Source organism: Plecotus auritus (genome assembly GCF_963455305.1).
Source record: "Plecotus auritus genome assembly, chromosome: 7".
Classification (NCBI taxonomy): Eukaryota; Metazoa; Chordata; class Mammalia; order Chiroptera; family Vespertilionidae; genus Plecotus; species Plecotus auritus.
This window is the reverse complement of record NC_137774.1, coordinates 3,304,873-3,330,734: the sequence shown is the minus strand read 5'-3', so window position 1 is coordinate 3,330,734 and position 25,862 is coordinate 3,304,873. Positions and strand designations below refer to the sequence as shown.

Genomic DNA, 25,862 nt, shown 5'->3' with positions numbered 1-25,862 from the left:
GACAGCTTTGCCTTTTAATATAAGATTTGCTTTCGTCATTCTGAGTGTAACACATTTCTTCTAAAAATAGAGCTCTTTGCTTGTTCTGAAACTTAGCTTCCACTTGGAGGTGAGGGGGTGAGGCCCACTGTAATTTCGGGGAGACGTTGCCCATGCGTCCGTCACAGAAAAGCTTTTCAAGGGATCTGGATGCTCACAGCGAGGAGGAGCTCGTTTCTAAGCCCCGGCACTGAAGGGCGGGACAAGACACCCGAACCCCTTCCTGCCTGGTGTGAACTCCTCCCCGAACACATTACCGACCGAAGGAAATCAACCCCGTGCCCACGGGACCAGGCGGCAGTGGCGCCCCAGGAGCCGGACAGAGGGAGCCCGCGCGCACGCACCCGAAGCCCACAGGGGCCCCTCCCGCACGTGGTTAAGGATGGAAGCGCACAGACACACGAGACACAGGGGTGCAGGGCGGGGGGCGCCACTCCCACCCGGGCCAATGCGGACCTGCATCTACACCATGGAACTTGCTGGGCTTCTCACAAGACAGACTGCTCGGATCCCCCCCCCACGGGGCCCGGTTAGCTCCTGAACCCAAAGATGCCCTTGATGTAGCCAGTGAGGCCGCTCTTGGTCTTCTGCTCCAGCTTGTCCTCCAGGGGCGGGAAGGCCACGTGGTTGAGGGCCAGGTCGAAGAACAGAGGCTTGCACGGGATGGGCTGGAAGCCGGGCGGGAAGTGCACGAGGTTGGCTTGCTTGGTGACGAGGGAAGGGTCCAGGCAGAATGTCTCAAACCGTTCAACCAGAGGCTGGAAGGCAGGTCCAAGGGAGGGATCGGGGTGAGCCACAGACTGGGGGGGACTCACTGTGTGGGGCGCCCAGTTCAGGGCCTATAGGTGAACCTCACTCGGTCCCCACTAGTCTCCTGTGCCCCATTTAATAGCTGAGGTCAGAGAGGGGCAGGCTGGGATTGGGGTACAATGGGCCCGCCACACGCCCAAGTGGGGACTCCCAGCGGGGGTGCTTCTCGGCACCGGTCCCTAAGCTGAGTGGGGACCATCGAGATGACACCTGACCTTGCACAGGCAGCTTTAGGTTGCTGAGTAAAAGGGAGGGAGCAGGGTATGTCCTTAGGATTAGGGGTCCCCTCCACCCAGGAGCACACCTTCCCAGTGAGTCAGGAACCCGCCTTTTCACTCCTCGAGCGCCCCGCCCAGGCTCACCGTATTGTCCTTGACTTGGGAGGCAGTCTCCGTCTGCTGGGAGTCACTTGCATCTGGAAGGTCACAGGGATTCAGTAAGGACGGGGACTTGGCAAACTCGGTCACCAACGACACCTATCACACGTGGGGCTCTCACCCCAAGAGCAGAGGGGGCCAACCTGTGGGCGAGGGAGCCCTCTCCCTCCGGGGCCCCGACTCTGCGGAGGAGCCACGCAGAGCGGACAGTAAAGCCCAGACCGCGCCGCCGGCCCAGGAGCCGCACACGGCACGGAGACACGACGAGGCAGAGGGACAGCGCGGCAGCTCCCCCCCGATCCCTCCCAGAGCTGGATGCCTCCATGCACAGAGGCGATGGTGGGGAAAGTGAGAATCTTACAGGTTCACCAAGACAACCCCGTTCAATCTTCAAAGGGCAGTGGGGGCGGGCGAGGAGCCCCAGGGAGGGGCTGTGGGGGAGGAGGCTCACCCAGGATGGCCGCCGCCTGCAGGGAGCACTTCTCCGACCGCACCTGCGTGATGAGCTCTTGCACGTCGGGCAGGTCCTGCAACAAATCAGAAACCGCGTACCCATGAGCCGGGCGGCCGGAGGAGCACCAAACGCCCGGGCGAGGCGACGCCACTGGTCTTCCCAGGGGATTTCAGACTTTTCAACGCTTCTCCTACTGAGCAACACTGGCCGGTTCTAACAGGGACAGCTGAGCCATGGGTAAGTAACGGTGCCTGGGAATAATGAGGCTAACGACAGTATTAATAAGTTTATTATACACCAAATGCACGTGCCGTTTTATAGGTAAGACCGAAGCACCGAGGGGCCAAATCACGTGGCAGCCACCCCCAGGGCTGCGAAGCTGGGACCTACCCAGGCCGTCTGGCTTGAGCACAAGGCCCTTCTCTTGCCTCGGCCTCTCACTTGGCAGTACTCACAGTGACCCCACACGGGGATCCCGCTGAATCCCTCGAGCCGCTATTCCCAGACACCCCCACACCCATGGGCACACCAGGTAGGATGGGCGTTTGTAAGACGTTTCTTCTCTCCTGGGAGAAGCCATCGTACTGTCTGCCTCACATCTGGACGACACCGCACGGTGACGCTGCTGCCACACTGTCACCCCTCCTCCGCCCGCACCGGCTACGCCTTCCCAGCTGCCTGTCTTGCTCCAGGACCCCCACCCGACTCTGCATTCACAGACGGGCTCCCACATGCAGGTCTCGGGGCGGTGACCAACGCACACGCTCTCTGAAGGCAGAAACCAGGTTCATGGCGCAGCCCCATGCCGAGTGCTGTTCTGAGCAAACAGCCAGGCTCTGTTAATACCAGCGCTTTTATTATAAACCTCCGCGCACTGTTCTAAACAGTCTCTGCTCATAAAACACACACGATTCCTTGGGCCAGCTGTGCTTCAGGAACCGCTGCATCACCAGTCACGAGCTTAAACAGCCAGCTCTCTTCACATCAGTAAAGGAAACCACACCACCCAGCACGTTAGACCAGTGCGCTCCCTTTCACGTGCACCCAGCAGACTTCCACGCCGAGGCCGGGGCCTGCATTTCCAGCACACGCCCAGGCGCTGCCGCCGCCGGCCCCGGCACACTGTGGGGAAAGGCTTTGGCACCTATCCTCAACCTGGCTGCATGTGAAAGTCACTTTAAAAACCCGAGGCTCATCCCAGACCCCACCCGTTAGAATCAGGATCTCCGGGGGTGCAACCCAGACATCCACGCTTTTCCCCAAAGGCCGTAAATCCAGACAGATCCTGTAGTGTGTGGGGACCGGAGAGGGATGTGAATCCAGACATCCGTTTTTTTTAAAGACCTTTCCAGGCGATTTCAACGTGCAGCTGAGTCTGCGGTTTATTTCACCCAGAGGAATGGCTTCCCTTCTTTGAACCTGGTCCTCCTCAGGCCCAGAGCCCGGCCCGCAGCTCCCATGGCTGGCCAGGCAGGCCCACCCCAAGGACAGGAAGCCCCTAGAGACTCACCTTCAGGCTGCTCCTGAAGGCCCCAGCCGTGGAACTCACTTCATCTGCGTATTTCAGGACTCGGTCATACAGGACAAGGGCTTCGCTCCACTTCTTCACCAGCACGTAGGACTGAGCGATGAAAAAACACCTGGTGGGGAGGGAAGGGCACAGGCGGCTGGAGCGCAGCTTCCTAAGGGCAAGGCTCTCCTTGAATTTAGGCTAAACTTAAATTTTTTAGGGGAGGGGGAGGGGAGGGGGAGGGGGAGGGGGAGGGGGAGGAAGAGATAGAAACATTGATTTGCTGTTGCATTTATTTCTACATTTACGGGTGGTTGATTCTTGTATGTGCCCTGACAGATCAAACCCACAACTGTGGCCTAGCAGGACGAGGCTCTAACCACTGAGCTGCCCGGCAGGGCTATATGTTAAATCTGGAAACAGGTTTCTTAGCCTCAGGACCGATGCCTGGGAGACCCCGCGTTCTCTGTCCAGGTCTGCGGGGCTAACCTGCACCCTCCCCGCAATCGGGGGGGCCAGGGAAGGCCCAACGTAAATCCCAGCCAGCACGGCTCACTTCGGGCCCCATCACTCTTCTCTGCTCGTGTCTCAGAAACCAAACCCAAACCCCCTTCCTAACGGCAACCAGACTCCCGGAGCACAGCCTGAGGCTGCCGGCCCCACAGGACGAAGGGTCCCGGGGACCAGGAGGGTAACCCTGGGGAGTCGGAGTGAGGGGGTGTGAGGGCCAGAAAAAGGGCTCCAGGTGGCCATTTTGTCCAGATCCCTCTTGCTACACAGCCCGCATCCAAGTTCAAATAACACGAGTCGTTTAGGAAAGCGAGAAGCCCGCCTTCCCTCAGCTTCAGCTCAGGCTCTGCCTCGCTCTGCCAGCTGACCCTTTTCAGGCACCGTCCCTTGTCCACGGGAGGAGGAAGAGGAGAGGGAGAGGAGGGAGAGAAGGGAGAGGAGGGAGAGGAGGGAGAGGAGGGAGAGGAGGGAGAGGAGGGGGAGGAGGGAGAGGAGGGAGAGGAGGGGGAGGAGGGAGAGAGAGGAGGGGGAGGAGGGAGAGGAGGGAGAGGAGGGAGAGGAGGGGGAGGAGGAGGGGAGGAAGGGGAGGAGGGGGAGGAGGGGGAGGAAGGGGAGGAGGGGGAGGAGGGGAGGAGGGGGAGGAGGGGGAGAGGGGAGGAAGGGAGAGGAGGGGAGGAGGGAGGGGAGGAGGGAGGAGGGGAGGAGGGGGAGGAGGGGGAGGAGGGGGAGGAGGGGGAGGAGGGGGAGGAGGGAGAGGAGGGAGAGGAGGGAGAGGAGGGAGAGGAGGGAGAGGAGGGTTCACGTGCGGCTCTCCGGCTGCCCCGACCCACCCAAGAGCAAACAAACCCTGGGAACTGCCAGCCACACCTGAGACTTCGCTCGAACATGCTGGCTGCTGGCCTCCGATCAGGGCAGGTTACCCGCAGCCAGCGCCCAATCTCCCGGGCGGAGGGCCCGTCCTTACCGGTAGGCCTTGTACACCAGGGTCCGGAGGCCTATCTCCTTCTGGAAGGCTCTGTCGTCCTCTAGGCCAGGGAGCTGGAGCAGCTCCACCAGATTCTGCACGAGACGCACAAAGAAAGCTCATGAAGAGGCGGCTGTGGACCAAGAATAGACCGACGAAGGTAACATGAAAGCCTGGGCTTCAATCAAGGGCAAGGTCTGAGTCCAGTGACCTGGCGGCAGCCACACCTGTGTCACCTCCCTCGTCTCCGACCCCGAAGGCCGACCTGCCCTTCCCGACTCAGTGCAGACTGACCCCGAGCGCCTTCTCGGAGCAGCTCGGCCAGAGGGACGGCTCCGCTCAGCGCCTTCCTTCCAGAGCAGCCCGCTCGTCTGGCGTCTACACGGACGCCTGTGTGTGTGAATGTCTCACAATTTTGCTCCCTGGCAAGCTCCCAGGCTGAGGCAGGGTGGCCTTGGTCTCAGGGCGCGCCACCGCACGTGGGCGAGGATCACACGCAGGCGAAGTGCTCAGTGAACCCGTGGGCTCCCTGGTCTCTGCACATCAACACGTCTGAGTATCAGGGTCACGGCCCTGGCCGGTGGCTCGCTGGTTGGAGCGTTTGTCCCGGACACCAAAAGGTGGCGGGTTCAATTCCCGGCTGGGGCACAGGCGGGAGGCAGCTGATAGATGTTTTTCTCTCACATTGATGTTTCTCTCTATATATACCCCCTTCCTCTCTCAAAAATCAATTTTAAAAAATATGCCCTAACCGGTTTGGCTCAGTGGCTAGAGCATCGGCCTGGGGACTGAGGGGTCCTGGGTTCGATTCCAGTCAAGGGCATGTACCTTGGTTGTGGGCACATCCCCAGTGGGGGGTGTGCAGGAGGCAGCTGATCGATGTCTCTCTCTCTCATCGATGTTTCTAACTCTCTATCCCTCTCCCTTCCTCTCTGTGAAAAATCAATAAAATATATTTTTAAAAAAAAATCAATTTTAAAAAATAGTAATAAAATAGCCCTGACCAGTTTGGTTCAGTGGATAGAGCGTCAGCCTGCAGACTGAAGGGTCCCAGGTTTGATTCCGGTCAAGGGCATGTACCTTGGTTGCGGGCACATCCCCAGGAGGGGGTGTGCAGGAGGCAGCTGATTGATGTTTCTCTCTCATCGATGTTTCTGACTCTCTCTCCCTCTCCCTTCCTCTCTGTAAAAAATCAATAAAATATATTTTTTAAAAAGTAATAAATTAAATAAATAAATAAATAAATGCTGGGGTCACAGTCACTGAAGTGGTACAAGGACAAGACCCCTCTCTGTCTTTTACCAAGACCCTAACAGCTGCTGGTTGTCACCACCCTTTCACTATGTAAAGCGAAGTCATTGGTGTCCCGCCTATGCCAAGGCCAGGCCCGGGCTCCCATCCTCCAGGTCACCTGCAGAATGATGTCGTAGAGCCGGATCAGGTCCTGGGGCCGGGCCGAGCGCTTGCTGTCATCCTCCGGCTGCGGCTGCAGCAGGGCCCTCTGCAGACCTTTAGCCATGTTCTCGTTGCGCTTGATGGCCGTCGACAGCTTGATGTAAGTCAGGTAGCTGGAATGTAGCACATGGCAGCTCAGGTTACGCTCAGGACGCTGACGTTCTGAGAAGAACCTCAGGTCGGGGCTGACCTAGGGGAAGCGTGGGGGTGAGGGCCTGTCACACGGCAGAGCCATTCAGCCTGGCCTAAGCCCTCAATGCTGGCTGCTGCTCAGTGGCCAACATGCAGGGGCCCAGCCCGAGACCACTCGACAGAATTATTTAGTCGGAATTACAGTCTCATTTCTTCTTTTAGGGAGCGCACTGCCTATCCCAGAGGCAGTCCTCACGAAGCCCACGGAGAGCAAGCCTGTTCCCGCCCACACTCACACTGCAGCAAGCATGTCAAACGAGGCGTGCAGCCCGCCGGCCACGAGTGTGACATGTGCACCACAGGGAGGCATGTTCCCATGACGGCTTCCCTCAGAGAGTGAGGGCGTCGCTCTGGATGGCTGTGCAGGTGGCATGTCCCGGAGGCTGTGCCTGGGGCCTGCTCCCTTTAACTGAACCACCCGGTGAGGCTCTTTCATATCTGGGGGTTACAGGTAACCACTTAGAAATCTGTTGAGAAGTGTTCAGGCCTCGAGGTGCCCATCCTCCTCTGGCAGAAGACGGGAGGCCTCCTGGGAGAGGACACCAGAGGCCTGGGCCGGGGGACAGGCATGGCCGCGTCAGGGACTCCGCAATGAACCAGGGACCCAAGGACTGTCAGTCCGAGTGCCGACTGGCCTCCTAGCCTTCTTCGCCTAATCAGCTTCCAGAGCAAGAGCAGCCAGGGATGTTCTGGGGATCCGACCTGCCCAAGACAAAACCTGCCAGACTGGAGCCGGGCTCCATGGTGGAGGGCAGAGCCGACGCCTACAGCGAAGCCCCAAGCTGACGAGCCCCGCGCAGCATGCAGAGCTGCCGCCAGACACGCACACGCCTCACAGGAGGGCGAATCAGACATTCACTCGAACCAGACAGAAGCGGTCACAACCAAGAGGGAAACGAGCAATGGAGAAGAACCAGGCCTTGCAGGGAGCAGGAAACCTAAACACACGATGAGTGATAACCCCCGAGAGACAGAGGAAGACTTCCTGACCACAAAATTAGAATGAGACCCTGACTTTTAAAAACAACACCCCGAGAACACAAACAGTCCTCAGAAATGACTTGAGAGCAGAAGTGAGAGCCGTACAGGAGTCGGAGGGGAGGGAAGTCCCCTCACTCCCTGGGTGAGGAGGGAAAGACACACGGGTCACACACACTCTCGTTCCAATGATGTGCTCACCGCACTTGCAAGCACGCATCACGCCTCACCTGTGCAGGTACTGAAGGTTAGAGACCTTCCCCGACTCCCCGTCCAGGCTGAACTCTCTCTGTTTCTGCAGGAAGTGAAAAGGCAGATCACACAGCTGACCTTCCCCGGGCTCTGGCCCCTCCTCCCATGTGTGGTCCCAAAGGCCCTGGAAGATCCTCGAACATCAGATCTACTGGCCATGTTCTAGACGACGGGTCACTCAGTGGCCACTGGCACCTGGAAACTGGACGTGAGTGACATGAGAGAATTCAGAGCAACGCCAGCTAGACTTCCTGTCCGCAGCTCCGAGCCAGACCCACGGCCCTAACGTAGGGCAGACAGACCACATCCACGGCTCCAGTCGGGGTCTGGGCCTTGACCCAAGTTGGACCCCTTGTGCTGTCAGCGCCTGCCTTTTGTGGTTGCTGAATGATAACCCCAGAGATGTCCACATCCCAACTCTGGAACCTGTGAAGCTGTTCTCTCACATGGCGAGAGGCCTGAAGAGGCGGTGAAGTTAAGGGCCTTTTGATTAGCCTAGAACAGTGGTCGGCAAACCACTGTTTGCCGCTCTGTTGACTAATGAGTTTGCCGATCACTGGACTGGACTAAATGTTACCGTGTAGTTGGAAGCTGTGAGGATTAGGTAATTGTGGCATATTGTGTGCAGAGGTAAAGGGTAGTATATGACAGTGGTCGGCAAACTCATTAGTCCACAGAGCGGCAAACCGCTGGCCTAGAATATCCGGGGCCAATGCAATCCAGGCTCCTTATAAGCGGGAGGCAGAGAGCTGGTGATATAGTGAGACGGAGGCAGAGGTCAGAGCGGAGCTCTGAAGGGGAGGAAGGCACCATGAGCCGAGCAATGCGGTGGCTTCTGGAAGCCAGGAAATGCGTTCTCCGGAAAACTAGAATGCCTCCTCCCCTAGGTCCCCCCGGGCTTCCAAACGGAGCCCATGCAGACGTCCAGCTCCAGCCGGTTAAGCTAATCAATGTGCTGCTGAAAGCCACTGCGCGTGGTAATGCTGCAGCAGCAACGGGGCCCCGAGGCCCCCGCTATCACCGTGTTCCTAGCTGGGAGGCGTCCCTCGACCGCCGTGAATTCCAGGTGAACGATGGAGGCTGGGGCTCTGTATGGACCTGCTAAGTGGATGAAGGGAAGGTCACGTGCAAAAGCAGCTTAATGGGGAAGGGAGACAGGTGGCCACAGCCTAACCAATATTTACTGAACATTTTATACCCAATGGACTGAGGCATATGCTGAAGGAAATATATTGCTGCTTTTACGATGCTTACAATCTTGAGGAAGAGAAAACAAAAAGGTAAATATGGAACGATACACAAGACGTTAAATGGCAATTCCTGATAAACTACCCAACATTTAGACAGGTAGAAGAGGGAGAGGTCTGTGGGCGAGGATGGGGTAGCAGGCTTCTCAGAGGGGGTGCGCTGTGACCTGACCCTGTAAGCAGGCGTGGTGTGGAGTGTGAGAAGGGAGCGGAAGGAAGAGCGGGTGGAGGAGGGGAAGGAGCAGAGGGGAAGGCGTGCACCAGGTGGGAGAGGCCTGTGAAGACGACGGTGAGCAGACGGCGGGAGGCACAGGGCTCCGAGGGAAGCAGCACAGCTCAGGGCTGGAACCAGGCTGGAAGCGCCGGCGGGGAAGGCTCCACACCAGCGCAGGGGGTGGCACTGTGCCTGCCAGGCCACGGTCTCTCAAGTGTGGTGCGCACAACCTCAAGAGCGTGGGTCTAAGGAGAAAACTAGATCTCTTTTTAATTTAAGAAGCTTTTTTAAATGCATTTTATGTATTACCGATCAGCTGACCAATAAGGTCTGTAACTTACAAATAAACATATCAGAGGTAAATGCTCCATGTGACTTAGGGACCCACTAGCATGAACATCTGGAGACCACTGCTCCAGACCGAGAGGAGTCACTGGCACCAACCAGAAACAGGAGCGATGGACGAGCGGCCAGAGAATCACAAGGGAGAGGAAGCAGGTGTTTGGTGACAGGGAAGAAAGAGGCACAGTGGCTGTGAGGTTCCCCAGATGCCGAGTGAACCACAGCGGTTTATTAAAGAAGGGAGCTAGAGAGGTCTAGCTGAGATGAGTTTGAGACCAAAGGCCTAGCTGACAGGGATCCTCAAACTACGGCCCGCGGGCCACAGGCGGCCCACCGAGGACATTGATCCGGCCCGCCGGGTGTCGCTGCCTGTCCTGCTTAGCAGCCGACTCGTCCCGGGCCTGCAGTGCACATAGGAATTTGTTCATAGTTTTTTTTTAAACTATAGTCCAGCCCTCCAACGGTCTGAGGGACAGTGAACTGGCCCCCTGTTTAAAAAGTGTGAGGACCCCTGGCCTAGCAGGTCATAGAGGAACCAGTAGGAGAAGCAGGAGAGAGAGACGCCTCAACCTGACGGAGCCCAGAGGCTTTTGTTGCTTGTTAGCCGAGCACCCCCCAAAACAACAGTGGCTGAGACTCAATGCACTGTCCCCCGGGACCCCACCTAGGAATGGGCCCCCGAGGAGGAGGAGGAGGAGGAGGACCCCAGCCCAGAGCAAGAGCCCGCCCTCAGCTGATGGTCCTACCTGGTCCGGCTTCAGCTCTTCCCGAACGGCCTGGATGGCGTCCCGACACTCGCTGAGCATGGATTCAAACAGACGCTCCTTGGTTTCTTCACTCTCCGCCTGAACAAAGGCAGAATGAGGTGCCGACTCTCCTCTGAGTAAGGCACAGGGTTCTGATGGGAGGGGGCATCACAGCTTTGATTCCCCCCATCACACACCCAATAAACAGTGCCCCGACCAGAGAGCGTTTCAGGCGTCACTACTCTGCACCACGTAAGACTGTTCGGGGAGCCACAGTCACTCTGCAGGTGGAAAGGGAATTCCGTATCCGCCAGGTGAGCATGCTGAAAAGCACCTGTCCAACCACCTGAAACTGTCCGTCAGGCAACAGATGCTTCACACTGTTCCCATCACAGAGCCTCTGCCACTTCCCTCCACCGCTCCGCCTCTGCTCAGGGCCTGCCCGGCATCCCTGGAGGGGCCTGCGGACCAGACCTGGGCGCTACTTCTCCCTGAAGCACCAGAGGTTTCCTTCCCTTTTTCCTTCCAGAACCAACGGCCTTGAACCCCACTGGATGCCAGCAGAGTTATCCCCCTGAATGTAACCCCACAGACGTGCTGACACTGGATTGCGTTGAGGTCCGAGCAAGTGAGTAACTGTACTGATCGACACCCATCAGGCATCCATTTCTCTTCCCATCACTCAGGTTCCCTCAGCACTCAGATGCCGCCCTCAGACAGCCACATGGCTCGCTGAGAGCCTTTCTGGGCAGGTAGAGTTGACAAGACTGCACTCCATGACAGTCTTTGCACAAGCACAGCGCGTCACCCCACTGCTCACCGCTGGGAAAGGGAAAGGTGACTCATTAACTGAATGAATACCGGCCACACCACATTACTGGTCTAAAGAATCCGACTGAGCAGGTGGGAACGGGCGAAAGAAAGGCAGAAAGGAGGGGACTTGTGTTACTGGCAGACCCACTGTGGCACCAAAACATCAGCATTCCATCATTGTGTTTGATTGCCACAGACACTGACAGCCAACTGGCCTCTAAGAAAGCCCCAAGGAAACCCAGCACCGCCCACTCCTGAGAGAGATGGGTGGCAGGGTTAAAGGAACCCTCTTCTTCTCTTACGGGCGCTCATGTTCTCCCTGGTCTTCAGTGTGGAAACAAACTGCCTTGTGAATTACCCAATATAAATCACACGCACTTTCTATTTGTAAGTCACCTGACGCCCCTGTTGTTCCCTAACTTAGGAACAAATCGGGGACAGTCCTTCTATAAAGCTATAAAGCAAGCACGGCCACCAGCCACTCACTGACACCCAGAGCAGCCGTCCCGTGGCGCCGTCCCTACAGCAGGTGGTAGCCACCTGTGACCTCAGAGCACTTGAAGTTTCATCCACTTAAACTCAGCCACGTGTTCCAGCGGCTGCTGCGCTGCCCAGTGGGCTCTGGAGAAACACACTTCATACAAAGCACAGGTCGGCGCCTCCGGTGACAGCACCTTGTAACTGTCACTCACACTCGCTGGCCCATTTCTAAGGAGGACTCCTGCGGGTCGGGCAGCCATACCACAGTCTCAGAGGAGTCAGATCTGTGAACAGACTTGGCAGCACCCACTCAGAGCGGAGCCGCCTCCCCAGCAGCAGGTGAGCTCCCGCTCTAGCCGATACCGTGCAATCCGGCAATTACGCCACCAACACCCTTTCAGAGACGGCAGGGTTCGCGGCTGGGACAATGGGTGTGTAAGTCAGAAAAGGGTAAACTTCGTTTTACCAGCTACACAGGATCGTCTCCGTCCTGCAGCGAGGGCCAAGTAAGAAAATGAAAATACTGCTGAACCCCTTTACTGCCATGGGTCACCTCCACTCCCTTCGGATGAGGGCACCTCGGCATCAGGTGCTGAGCAAAGCGAAGCCCCCCGGGACTGTTGGGAAGGGGGGAAGGCCGATCTGAAGGGAGGACGCCCGTCAGCCGTGCACAGTGACTCAGAGACCACTCCTCTCCGGGGTCCCCAAAAGGAAGCGTTCAGCACGTTTCACTGTTCACACTTTCATTCCATGAGCCCACCCTGGAGGCTGAGATCATCTGAAAGGACAAAGGACAAGACAGACCTCTACAGGGAGAGCGGGGTTCCTCAGAACCCACACACAGACCTCCAAAGTCTGCGCTGAACCAACAGGTGCTCCGAACACGCGGCAACTCCCTGCCTAGGAACGAGGTGGGCCTGCACTTTCCCCAGGTGTCCGCCGACCCAGAGCAACCTCAGGCCCGGGAGTGTCAGTCACTGGCCCTAGTGCACACATTCCAGATCAGCTTCAAACGTCCCGGGCTGGGGCTTGAGGTCACCTCTCCCGGCTCAGTGGCTCCCTGGTCCAGAGCAAACCCGGCTGCTGTATGTCCTGAACTAGTGACACCACCCCCGCCCCCGCTATAAAAACAGACGTTTTCACTTGCCTACAAAAATTGCTGGAAGGTGGTGGTGTGACTAAGAGACAAACGAGGCAAGTCTGACCACATTCCCCGCCACACCCACAGGAGAACCAAGGGACGGAACACACCTCACCCAGCCCACTGAAGTCGAGAAAAAACGATGGGTATCTGGTCGAGGGGATACAAACCTCACCGTAGAACAGATTTCTTTAAAAGAGAGGAATAAATGGTCTCCTTTCCACTCAAACATTAAAATATTAACCACAGCTGAGAATCATCCAAGCTGCAGCTGTGTTAAACCCACCTCCCTCCCAAAGAGCTGCCTCACAATCAACCCTAGGGACAAGTCCGCGGCGACCACATGGGACTGGAACGAAATAGGAGGTGATGAAGCGAGACAACGTTAAAGACACGAAGATGTAAGCTTGGCTGAGACTCAGGATTTTGCAGCTGGATTTTGGCAGCGGATTCACTCTCAGCTCCAGCCTTTTCAGTCCCGTGTTTCGTCTCCCTGAATTATTTCTTCCTTCCACGCTTTTCAGTAAACGCTGTGTCAGTACCGAAGCCACGGAAGCCTTGCCAGGCAAGCAGTGAGCGGGGACCACTGCATCCTCGCATCCCAGCTCCTGTGCGTGGCCAACACCAGTCGGGTAGGTAGGTCAGGAGACACTGGGATGAAGGAAGAGCCCTCATCTCTAAGGTGTAAATGTCCTCACTTGGTCTAATTTAGCCGAAGCTGAATTATTATACAAATAAGGCAGAAGACGCCCCCAACTACAGGTTTTTATTCTCTTATTATGTGTAAAGAACGAGAGAAAGGTAAATTCTCCACGTGGGAGACCTGCCTCCCCCACTGCCTGACTGCATGGAGACCATCCCTTTGCTAAGGAGCTTGTCCCACTCCAGGCTGGGCCTAGCCAAGCCTTCCCAGCCCAGGACGCCGCTGTGTACGTCAGTGAAATGACATCTCGCTGTGCGCCAAAGCCAAAGCACCAGTCCTGCCCCAGCCCGCCTGGTGAGTCTACAGGACGTGTGGAACAGGCCAAGGAACAGGAGGGAGCCCAGGGCCTGGGTTTAAATGCCAAGCTCCCCTCTACCGCACACGCCTGGGAAGTCACACAGGCTCTCCAAGGCCGTTCCCATCCGTAACGGGAGCGCTGCCCACCCTGCAGGGCTGGAAAGACCCAGAGGCAGGAGCGTTCAGCAGGTTCCCGGGACATGAAGGAGGACGGTCACCCGCCTCGGCTCCGCTTGTGGGGTCTCTGTCCAGGTGACCACCAGGTATTTTTTTAAATTTCATGAAATGATTGACAAGAACATGAAAAATCTTCACAAAATGTTAATAAACACAGGATACAAAATCAGATCTCAGTGTAATTCCAACACGTAAAAAATATACCCCATGAATACTGAGACTGAAAGGAAATACGCTGGTTTCCTTTTCATTAGAGTGAAATATCAATGGAAGTGAACGGCACATGAGACAGACCAATCTCTTGAAAACATCATTCATATTTTCTAAACTTTAAGCTGAATATTTTTAAAGCTTAACGTCAGCTATTCTTGTCCTTTATCGGGTACATGTCTGTGCCCAGTCCTGGGAGCCCCCACTGAATCTGCCCCGTGGGCCTCCCCACCCATTCCAGCCAGAACTCCTGCTGGCTGTCACCGACGGCAGCTCTTTCTCCCAGCCTGTGTCCCTTTAAAACAAAATCATGACCCGATCACATGACCTCAACGGCTGCTGCTACCAGAGCCCCAGTCCAGCAGAGATACTGCCACTCCCGTGCAATGAAAGGCTCTCCAAGTGTTTCTCAGTCTCTTAGTTTAAGGCAGGGGTGGGCAAACTTTTTGACTCGAGGGCCACAATGGGCTCTTAAACTGGACCGGAGGGCCGGAACAAAAGCATGGATGGAGTGTTTGTGTGAACTAATATAAATTCAAAGTAAAGGAGCGGAGGGGAGAGCAAGAGAACCGGATAGAACAGCCGGATCCGGCCCGCGGGCCGTAGTTTGCCCACGGCTGGTTTAAGGGGACAAAATAAACTCCTAGCGTTGTTCCAGTCTTCTGTCCTTTGAGCAAATAAAGGAAAACTGGAGAGGCCACACCTAACACAGAGGCACGAAGGAATTCCACCCCTGAAAGCCATCCTCAAACCAAAGTGGCTCCTTTGGAACACGTCACTGAAAAGACTGGAACCCATCGGAACAACTAGCCAAGCGCCCGACACGCGAGTGACTCAGGGTCCCAGCTGCTGCGGAGTCTGCGGAAAGAAGCACCGGGCCCTTGGGGAGGTGGCGGGCGTGCGGAGCGGCCTGGCTCTTCTCTTTTAAGATGCTCTTCGATGCACGTGGAGGAGGAGGTCTGAAAAGTGCCTAATCGCTTGTACAAACCAAGAGCCCCCGATCTCATCTTCTGAAACTCACTTGGTTGTTTACACCCACAAACAGGCCACAATTATGTCAGCAAGCAGCTCTGCCTGAGTATTACATGGACCGCACAAAAACAAGATACTCTGGTTTAGCGAGGCCCTCCTTAGAAAGCCGGGGACAGGAGGCTGGCCCTTTAGGGCGAGGAGGCCAGGTGAGAGGTCAGAGAGAGGGAAACAGACAGTGAAGCTGCTGCTCCACCTGCTGGCCCAAAGCCACCCCTTACCTGAGCCAGCCGCTCCCCTGCTCCCAGGTGGACGCTGACGCTGTCGCCATCCGTTTCTTTGCCCTTTACACACAGTATCTCCTCTATAAACTCAGCCTTTAAAGTAACTTCATTCGAGAGAGCATCTTGAGACCGTTATCAAATACCCAACAGCATTAAGATAGTTTTTGTTTTGTGATTTTAAACACACACACACACACACACACCTCTTCAGAAACATACAAGAGAGGATGGTACTGCCTCCTTACCTGAGCAATGGCCGCCTCGTTGTCAGCCAATCCCAGTAAAAAGATCCTCACTTTGTCGATCTTGACGGGGACCGTCCTCCCTCTCCATTCCACCTCGCTCATGGTGGCTGCCTGCTTGGCTCGAGTCTGAGTGATCAATGCCTAGAAAGCAGTATCGGAAAGTTAAAGCTTTAACTGATGGATATGAGTGACCACGGTGAAATAAACAGAAGTGAGTATGTGTCTTTTTCTATAGCCAACATATTATACCCTGTAGAGTACACACAAATTTGTATTTGAATTCCTCCTGGGGATAATGTCTTGGCTCACAAAAACTCAAATTTTAAAAAGACACCACAGAAGGTTAAAAAGACCATCACAAAAATAAATAAATAAATAAATAAATAAATAAATAAATAAATAAATAAATAATGAAAAGACTGAGTGCTGATAAGGGTGTAGAAAAACATATCTGTTATACACCCCAAGCAGAAATGTAAATTGGTAGAAACTTAAAATATTGTATCAAAAGCTTCCAAAATACTTAATTACACTTTTAGAAATTTATCCGAAGGAAAGAGTTAAGAATATGTACAAAAACTGGGGACACAGATATTCATGGTAATACTGTTTAGCACTCAGTAACAGTGAAGTGGTCAACTAAACCAGACCTAAGGGAGTACCATCAAAAGATGATGATGTGGAGATGTATTTACTGAGGGGAAACCACATGTGACATATTTTAAAAGAATGTTACTGAGCCCTGACTGGTTTGGCTCAGTGGATAGAGCGTCGGCCTGCGGACTGAAAGGTCCTGGGTTCGATTCCGGTCAAGGGCATGTACCTGGGTTGCAGGCACATCCCAGTGGGAGGTGTGCAGGAGGCAGCTGATCGATGTTTCTCTCTCATTGATGTTTCTAACTATCTATCCTCTCCCTTCCTCTCTGTAAGAAATCAATAAAATATATTTTAAAAAATAAAACAAACAAACAAACAAATAAATAAATAAATAAAAGAATGTTACTGAACTCACACTGAGATCCCATCTTTAAAATACATGCCTTTTCCCCTACACATACAGAGGTCTATGTGTGGCCACGCACGTGATCCTATTCCCCCATTTTTGTTATTTCCTACTTTGCCTATGAGCCTATATTGCTTAGAAAATAAGTGTGACATGGCAAAGAACTTGAATACTTAAAAACACTAAGTGAAAAGTTTTTTGCTAAAAAATATATAAATATAAATATGCACATATTAATAGCAATTATATTGGGTGATGGGATTATGGATTACTTCTTTTTTCTGGACTTTTTAAAACCAAAGACTTTTCACACAAAAATGTACATATTAGATTACCTCCAATTTCTCAGCCAGGAGACCCTCGGTGCCCCCAGACCTCAGTCTCATCTGCATGAGTTCATTGATGGCTGACTGGTCCCCTGAGAACGAGAGGAAAACGGTCAAGGGACTGGTCTGTTCTCTCCAAAACCACGAGGTTCAACTCCCAGGGGAAGGACGGCTCCCTGGGCAAGCGCGTGCAGTGACTCCAGTCCTTGCCCGCAGCTCGTGGGGCACAGAAGACGGCAGGGTGGAAGCCAAGCAAGGCACTGCCTTGTGCGATTCTGAGAACTGACTCTGACAGTCCTACCTTTTCGGAGATGGACCCCCACGCCCACCAGGGCTCGCCGCGGCCTCTCACCGATGTTATATGCACAGTAGCGGATGTTGGGCGAGATCTCCTCCACGCGCTGGTTGTACAGCACGGCCTGCTCTTCTGTGAAAGCACCGGCAAGCTTCTCGTAGATAGTCCTGCGAGGGAAGCAGCCCCGGGTTTCACAGCAGCCTGATTTTAAGAAAATGAGCTCACAAGGACCATGCTGGCTAAAAACAAAACACGGCACTTTAAGGACCTTCTACCAGCTGCCAGAGCTGGCATGTTCTGAGGATGACAGAGAGTAAGTAACATTTCTAAAGGGAAGAAAAACAAGAAACTGCACTGACTGGCACAGAAACCACCATCACCTGATCTGCAGCTTGAAGGCACAGGACGACCTAGAGGGAAACTGGCCGGAGCCCTGGAGCGGGGACTTACTTGCACTTGTTGAAAGCCTCAATGGCAGCTTTCCACTCCTGATGCTCAAACCGCAGCATTCCCGCGAGGTACGCCGTGTAAGCCTGGAGGGCGGCAGGGAAAGAGAGACTGCTTCAGCGCCCGAGACCAGTGTGACAGTTCCGCCTCCTCTATGTCCTTCCACCTTGGGTGTCCAGAATATGGATGTGCAGATTGACTTTAAAGGAGAACAACTTCTCACTAATCAAATGTGATACACAGGTCATTTGTTATGATTCATTTACTTCCCCGGAGAGAACTTCAAAATAAAGGAAATTCGTTGTCTTCATTTTACTTAAAACCAGCTTCTGGGCTATAACATAAGTATCAAAAGGTGAATATAAACTTGCAATATCCATCTCTTTTTTAAAAATGCATTTAAGCCCTAACCGGTTTGGCTCAGTGGATAGAGCGTCAGCCTGTGGACTGTAAGGTCCCAGGTTCGATTCCAGTCAAGGGCATGTACCTTGGTTGCGGGCACATTCCCAGTAGGAGGTGTGCAGGAGGCAGCTGATCGATGTTTCTCTCTCATCAATGTTTCTAACTCTCTATGCCTCTCCCTTCCTCTCTGTAAAAAATCAATAAAATAAAATATACTAAAAATAAAAAAAATTTTTAAATGCATTTAAGCCCTAACCGGTTTGGCTCAGTGGATAGAGCGTCGGCCTGCGGACTGAAGGTCCCAGGTTCGATTCCGGTCAAGGGCATGTACCTTGATTGTGGGCACATCCCCAGTAGGAGGTGTGCAGGAGGCAGCTGATCGATGTTTCTAACTCTCTATCCCTCTCCCTTCCTCTCTGTAAAAAATCAATAAAATATATTTTAAAAAATAATAAAATTAAAAAATGCATTTTAAAAATTATTATTTTGTGAACTCTTCCAAATATAAAAGTCTCCATCTACATATCAAAAGAAACATGAGCTTCCTCTAAAAGTCAGAGCTAATTACTAAAAACCAAGAGCTCCGAAACGAGAGATGCCGCCCGGCTGGGGGCTCGGATGGCTGGAGCGTCCTCCCGTGCCCAAGGCTGCAGGTCTGGTTCCCCGTCAGGGCGCATGCGCAGGCTGTGGTTTGACCCCCGGTCAGGATGCACATGGGAAGCAACCCATCGCTTTCACATGTTTCTCCCCCCCTCCCCCCCCCCCCCCCCCCCCGCTTCCTCTCTCTCTAAAATCAGTAAACATATCCTCAGGTGAGGATTAAAAAAAGAGATACCCACTTCACCCTGAGAAACCAAACAGTTTTTCCCTCTCCTGTCTCAGTGTATACCCTAAGGAGCTCTGCTCTGTGTACCTGTATTTTTTGGAGTCGGTCTCCCATCTGCACCATAAAGCAAGGCTGACATTAAGACTCTAACCTGAGCCTCTAACTTGGTCTTGGCATCCACGCGATTGCTCTCACACAAGCGCTCCAATTCCTCTGCGTGTTTCACAGCTTTGCGTAGGCGAGACAACAAGTGGAACCGTTTTCGGGGTTCAGTGTTGGCTTCCTGTTTGAGCTGCATGGCATAGCTCCAGGCTCTTTCAGCATCCATCAGAACGAGCAGCAAATACCTAAACCAGAGACAGAAGCGAGCGAGCTGAACGGGAAAGGCCAGGAGCAGGAGACTCAGGCATTCTCCGAGGCACAACCTGCGGCCTCGCAACGTCTTCCACGCTCCCTGGCTCTCTCCTGACTACTCTTCTCACAGCGGCAACCATGACCTCAAAATCAGCATCTTGGACTGAGGCTCCCCTGACTCAGGCTCCTCCTCAGGTTGGTTTGTTTTTTTCTTTTTCCAAATATATTTTTATTGATTTCAGGGTGGAAGAGAGAGGGAGAGATAAAAACATCACTGATGAGAATCACTGATGGGCTGCCTCCTGCACGCCCCCTACTGAGGATCGAGCCCGGAACCCGGGCATGTGCCCTTGACCAGAATCCAACCCGAGAGGGACCCTTCTGTCCGCAGGCCGACGCTCTATCCACTGAGGCAAACCAGCCAGGGCCACCTCAGGTTTCCAACCAACACCAGATACATCTCACTGAAAAGCCTGCTCCCACCTCAATGGCAAACCTAGACTGACCCCTCCCAAATTTTAGCAAATAGAGACTGTCTACGCCAGCCGTGGGCAAACTACGGCCCGCGGGCCGGATCCGGCCCATTCGGCTGTTCTATCCGGCCCGCGGAGCCGAAAGAGCGGAGGGTTCTCTTGCTCTCCCCTCCGCTCCTTTACTTTGAATTTATATGAGTTCACACAAACACTCCATCCATGCTTTTGTTCCGGCCCTCCGGTCCAGTTTAAGAACCCATGGTGGCCCTCGAGTCAAAAAGTTTGCCCACCTAAGCACACAGTCTGGCCTCACCTTTTTTTTTTTTTTAAATATATTTTATTGATTTTTTACAGAGAAGAAGGAAGAGGGATAGAGAGTTAGAAACATCGATGAGAGAGAAACATCGATCAGCTGCCTCCTACACACCTCCTACTGGGGATGTGCCCGCAACCAAGTTACGTGCCCTTGACCGGAATCGAACCCGGGCCCTTTCAGTCCGCAGGCTGACGCTCTATCCACTGAGCCAAACCGGTTTCGGCTGGCCTCACCTTTGAACCCACACCTCTCCTATCCCAACCCAGTCAGAAACCAGAGCATGAGGAGGCGCTACATGGAGCCGGTGGGTGTGACTCAGTGGACCGGCATCATCCCACTCACGGCAAACTTCTTCTGTCAAGGGCCCGATAGCTCAGACTCTGTAGCCCAGCGGTCGGCAAACTCATTCGTCCACAGAGCCCAATACCAACAGGACAATGACTGACATTTCTTTTGAAATTTTTTAAACTTAAACTTCTTCTAACGCCACTTCTTCAAAACAGACTCGCCCAGGCCGTGGTATTTTGTGGAAGAGCCACACTCAAGGGGCCAAAGAGCCGCATGTGGCTCGCGAGCCGCAGTTTGCTGACCACGGCTGCAGACCATATGGTCTCTGCCACAATTACTGTTATGGTAGCTCAAAGCAGCTGGAAACAGTACAAAGCAAATGGTGTGGCTGTGTTCCAATGAAGCTTTATTTTAAGGACAGGTGGCAGGAGGACCAATTTGGCCCACAGGCTGCCGTTCGAGGAACTGACCTAGCGGCCTTCAGTGCCTGTGCCTGGCAGCTTCTTCTTCAGAAACATGAAGCAGGTGCATGCAGCACTGAGACACAGGACTCATCTGGAGCAGCCTGCATGCGGCCAGATTCCATCTAGGGCAGGGGTGGGCAAACTTTTTGACTCGAGGGCCACCATGGGTTCTTAAACTGGACCGGAGGGCCGGAACAAAAGCATGGATGGAGTGTTTGTGTGAACTAATACAAATTCAAAGTAAAGGAGCGGAGGGGAGAGCAAGAGAACCGGATAGAACAGCCGGATCCGGCCCGCGGGCCATAGTTTGCCCAAGGCTGGTCTAAGATCTACTGACTGAAGCAAGCACTTCGAGACACTGAAATCTGCATTCCAGAAACCTTTCCCAACACTGGGTAGATTTCAATCCCTGACTTTAACATTGCCATTCCACCACAGTTTCTGAACAAGTTCTTGAACCTTATTGTAACACAGCAATAGTAAACACGCCCACTCCACAGAGCTGCTAAAAAAGCACGAGCCCCAGCTGGTTTGGCTCAGTGGAAGAGCGTTGGCCTGCAGACTGAAGGTTCCCAGGTTCGATTCCGGTCAGGGCACATGCCCAGGTTGTGGGCTCAGTCCTATACAGGAGGCAGCCGATCAATGGTTCTCTCTCATCATTGATGTTTCTATCTTTCTCTCCCTTCCTCTCTGAAATCAATAAAAATATACTTTTAAAAAATCACATGAGACAATGAAAGAGTTTGGCAAAATGTCTGGCACATTGTAAACAGTACTCAGCATCCAGCACTGAGCCGTCAGTACCTGTTATCAGTCAGAAGATCTTCGGTCACTTTTTTCCCTGTGAACTTGTGTCTGTTCCCCATCTTGAAGTTGAGTGTTTTCCGGAGACGCCTTTGTCTACGGGAACAGTAGCCCCTGTGAGAAACCACAAACAAAAATCACTCAGACAACCTAACAGGACATTCGACAGTAAATTCTATAGTAAGGTCAGGTCAAAGGTTTAACATGTTCTACTTACGGTTCCTACAGACACCACACATCGTCCGGCAAACACTCACCGAAGTAAAACAAGCCGGGCAGTGTGACTGGCGTCACAGAAAACAGCGAGACAGAGGACACAGCACCCGTTCTCAATGAACCCATCCTCTAGTTGGGAGGATCATGCAGATAAAATGGCAACCAAGAAAACAAGGCAAATGGCCAACTGAATGTCCAGGACACGAGTGATCATCCTCTTCTTGCTGACACTTCACTGGAGTGGACTGATGCTGGGTTTTGAAAGAATGAGCAGGATGCCTGTCTCACTAGTATAAACTCCTTTAGTGCAAAGATGATTTTATTTTCCAATTTCTAAGCACAGTGCCTACCATACAGATGCTCAGTTAAAGTATTTTGACTAAATTAGTGTAAAATATATATATAAAATTTTACCAACCCTTAATCAAATAATAAAGCGCATAATTTACAATACAGGGTAATATTTAAATGCTACTGTAGTATCTTAGCCCTAAAGCTACCAGGGTATAGCTTATTAAAAAGAAAAATAACAGTCTGGCTGAATCTATAAACTAGATCTTTTCCCTCAATTCATAATTTTTGCTTTAATTATCACTTATCCTTCTACATAAAAATCAAATGGAACACATACTTTATGGGGAGAAATATAAATTGCTAAGAATTTTCTGGCAATTTGGATACATTTATCACGATCCTTAAAAACGTTCATACTCCCTGAACCAACAGTCTACTTCTATACTATTCTATACTCAAGAAATAATCAGAAATACAATGAGGTTTGAACAGATTCATGGGAACAAAAATTTTAAACCTAAAAAACTGGCTATCATATACGTAACCAACTCCAAGGAAAAGGTAAATAAATTATTGTGTACCTATAATAACACTGGTTAACAGTGCAACTCATAAGAATCATGTGTGCAGAACATTTTTATAGGCAGGGAGAAATACATACAATATAATATTCAGCCAAAAAGCAGGACACACCTTTGTATATACAATGTGAGCAAGCTTATGAAAAAGTGCATAGAAAAGAACTAGAAAACCAAAAACATTATTTTGTGGGCACACATGTACAAATGTATTTATGTATTTAAAGACATAAAAATGACTGGAAGGTACACACTGATGTCAATTTTACGTTATGTATATTCTTACCACCACAAAGCCAATTAAAATGCAATATTGGCCTGGCCAATACTGGCTCAGTGGTTGAACATCGACCTAGGAACCAAGAGGTCACCAGTTTGATTCCCAGTCAGGGCACAAGCCTGGGTTGCGGCTCGATCCCCCGTAGGGCGTGTGCAGGAGGCAGCCGATCGATGTTTCTCTCTCATCGGTGTTTCTCTCTCTCTATCCCTCTCCCTTCCCCTCTCTACAATAAATAAAAACATATTCTTCTTTAAAATGCAATATTGAATAAAATTAATAACTAGAAAAAAAACCAAATTAGAACAGAGCATAAAGTTGACCACTGTAATAAATGTGTGATGAGCTCATTATACTATCAACCCCACATTTGTTTTTGGAAATTTTCTTAATATTTAAAAACAAATCAAGTGATAAAAACCTGCTGTTTAACTCTTCAGTGGCTTCCCCCGACACCTAGACGAACACCTGAAGGAGTTTAGCCTCCAGGGCCCTCCGACCTCTGGTCCTGCCACTCCCCACCTTGCTCACTCTGCCCCAGCCTGCTGACCTTCACCTTAAAGCTGATTCCTTAGAAGCTGAAATTAGAGTGTTTCAGGAGCACTTTTAAAAGTCAGGTAGCCAAAGCCTATATCTACAATTCAGAAAAAGTTGGATATTTCTGCTTTCAAAGTACCGAACTATATTACACGTTAGGCATCTATTATATTTTTTAGACTCATATGAAATGTTTTTCAACTTACAGGCTGTTATAAAAGTTTACCAATAAATCATAATGCCGGAAATCCCCCTTCTGTGTTTAAAATACTGTCAAGCTTTGCATTTAACCAACACTACACAATATGACTAAGTTTAAAAAATGATTACCATTAACTGCTCATTAATTTCAGCAGAAGCCTCCAATGTATCTGCAATACTGTGAGGCAAAATGGATAAAAAGGTTGGCTCTTTTTATTCGTTATAAACCTTTAAATTTGAAAATTAAGTATCGCCCAGCCGGGTGTAGCTCAGCAGTTGAGCGTCGACCCAGGAACCGGGGGGTCACCGGTTCGATTCCAGGTCGGGGCATATGCCCGGGTTGCGGGCTCGGTCCCCAATGGGGGGCGTGCAGGACGCAGCCAATCAGTGACTCTCTCTCATCACTGATGTTTTTATCTCTCTCTCCCTTCCTCTTTGAAATCAATAAAAACATATTTTTAAAAAAAAAAAGAAAATTAAGTATCTTTTGAGGATCCAATGTAAGTTCAGAGCTAGATTTTCTGATATCACGAAGTAGGATATTCACAAAGGCTAAGCTGAAAATTCCACAGGGATTTGCACGTGATACTAACCTGTACCTCTGAAAATCTCCATGCCGCAAGCCATGCTGCTGCTGGGATTCCTTAATGATCTGAAGAACTAGAGCCACGATTAAGGAACGCTTACAATGGCAAGAACCCAAATCAATCACATGTCCCCATCAGTCTCGATTTGTATCAAGCCACAGCGTATTAGACATTCCTGAAATACTTATTAGCACATTAACTAGGGAAACCATTTTCAATAGCTATCTTACCCCTAGGACAGGGCTAAGCGCATAGAAAAGCGGATTGCCTTCACAATTTCTATTTTCACACGAAAAAAGGAGGCCATGACTAGCCATTAAGGATTACTGAAACCCAACAGCTTAAAGAAGGCTGCTGGATTCTAAATGCTGACTGTTAATCAGTGGGCTGGTTCCCACTGATTGACACCTGGGCCCAGTCATGTACTCATGCAGGCAGGTTCGGGCTATAAAGGACGCGTATCCCTCCTCCATTTGCATCAGCTCCTGCACCTGCCAAATCTAACTTTCCTAACCAGCTGTGATGCTGCAGGAGCCTATGATTAGCACATGCCAACCAAACCGGGCCACCGTTGGCATAAAGACACCGAAGTTTTTATTTTAAAAGAACAAGCCCTGCCGAAACCGGTTTGGCTCAGTGGATAGAGCGTCGGCCTGCGGACTGAAAGGTCCCGGGTTCCATTCCGGTCAAGGGCATGTACCTTGGTTGCGGGCACATCCCCAGTAGGGGGTGTGCAGGAGGCAGCTGATCAAGATGTTTCTAACTCTCTATCCCTCTTCCTTCCTCTCTATAAAATATCAATAAAGTATATTAAAAAAAATAAAAGAACAAGCCCTGCCTAAACTCTCCTTTTTAAGAATCTTAAAATAGCTTAAGATCATGTACCAACTTTAGAAAGTCCAATGACCCTTATCTACAACTTTAGTTTTCTTTTCCCAGTTTCCTCAATGCTTCTCTAGGGGTGTATTTTTAAATACTAAAAATTAAAAAGGAGTATTTTAATAACTAAATAGGGACAAGGAGCTTTAAGGTCCGTAGTAAAATCAAGGAGTCCTAACATCCATTTGGCATTACACCACCAGTTCAAAAACTCCAACCCCCTGAAAACTTAACTATATTAAGAAGTCAAGCTAAATGTGTTATCTCAGAAACTCAGCTACACGTTCCCCATCTGTTACTTCCTTTCAAAAAGCCACCAGCTAGTGTCATCCGCACTCAATTGTGATGACACGCGATGTAAACTGGAAATCGACTCCTCCAGCGCATGGGAACATGACAGAAAATGCCTACCGATCTGTTAACAAAGCTTCGCAAGCGATGCTAGAAAGCCGCGGTGACTCGCATTCAAAACGGGCAACGAGCTTTTCCTCAGAGCACTCAAGCTTTGCCTTCGCACCCAGAACATCCAGCTGTGATTCCTACAGCCCGTTCCCCGACGGCCCGCCCGATCGACACGTAGTCATTCCAAGTGGGGCCCGATTACTCTAGGATACTCTCCAAGCTCAGGCTATCCCCGAACTCTTTGTTTGCCTTCGATCCGGCCGAAGGTCGCTCGTTTTCCTTATTTTCTTCCCCTCCGGCACCGCGTCCACCGCCGCTACTGCCGCTGCCCCCGCCGCCGCCGCCGCCGCCGCCACCAGGTACCTGTTTCTCAGCAGCCATCTTGCCCCAGTGCCGCAGAGCAGGACGGGATAGAGGAGGCGAGACGACCGCGGCGGGAGAGAGCGGGACCTGCCTGGCAGAGGCTGATGGGATAGCGGCGGAC

The 25,862-nt window shown here is 51.9% G+C and overlaps 1 protein-coding gene across 1 annotated transcript; it reads right to left on the bottom strand.

The window, feature by feature from the left end:
- SRP68 (signal recognition particle 68) lies at window positions 1-25,779 on the bottom strand. Its single transcript, XM_080677669.1, has 16 exons — window positions 25,591-25,779; window positions 24,104-24,170; window positions 21,408-21,521; window positions 18,860-19,055; window positions 17,484-17,566; window positions 17,091-17,200; window positions 16,748-16,830; window positions 15,410-15,550; window positions 10,091-10,189; window positions 7,520-7,584; window positions 6,076-6,232; window positions 4,665-4,759; window positions 3,191-3,320; window positions 1,678-1,753; window positions 1,212-1,264; window positions 1-797 (listed from the first exon to the last, which is right to left on the bottom strand). Exons 1-16 carry the CDS (start codon window positions 25,757-25,759, stop codon window positions 570-572), a joined length of 1,866 nt encoding a protein of 621 aa, XP_080533795.1. The 5' UTR covers window positions 25,760-25,779; the 3' UTR covers window positions 1-569.
- Between the last annotated feature and the right edge of the window lie 83 nt (window positions 25,780-25,862).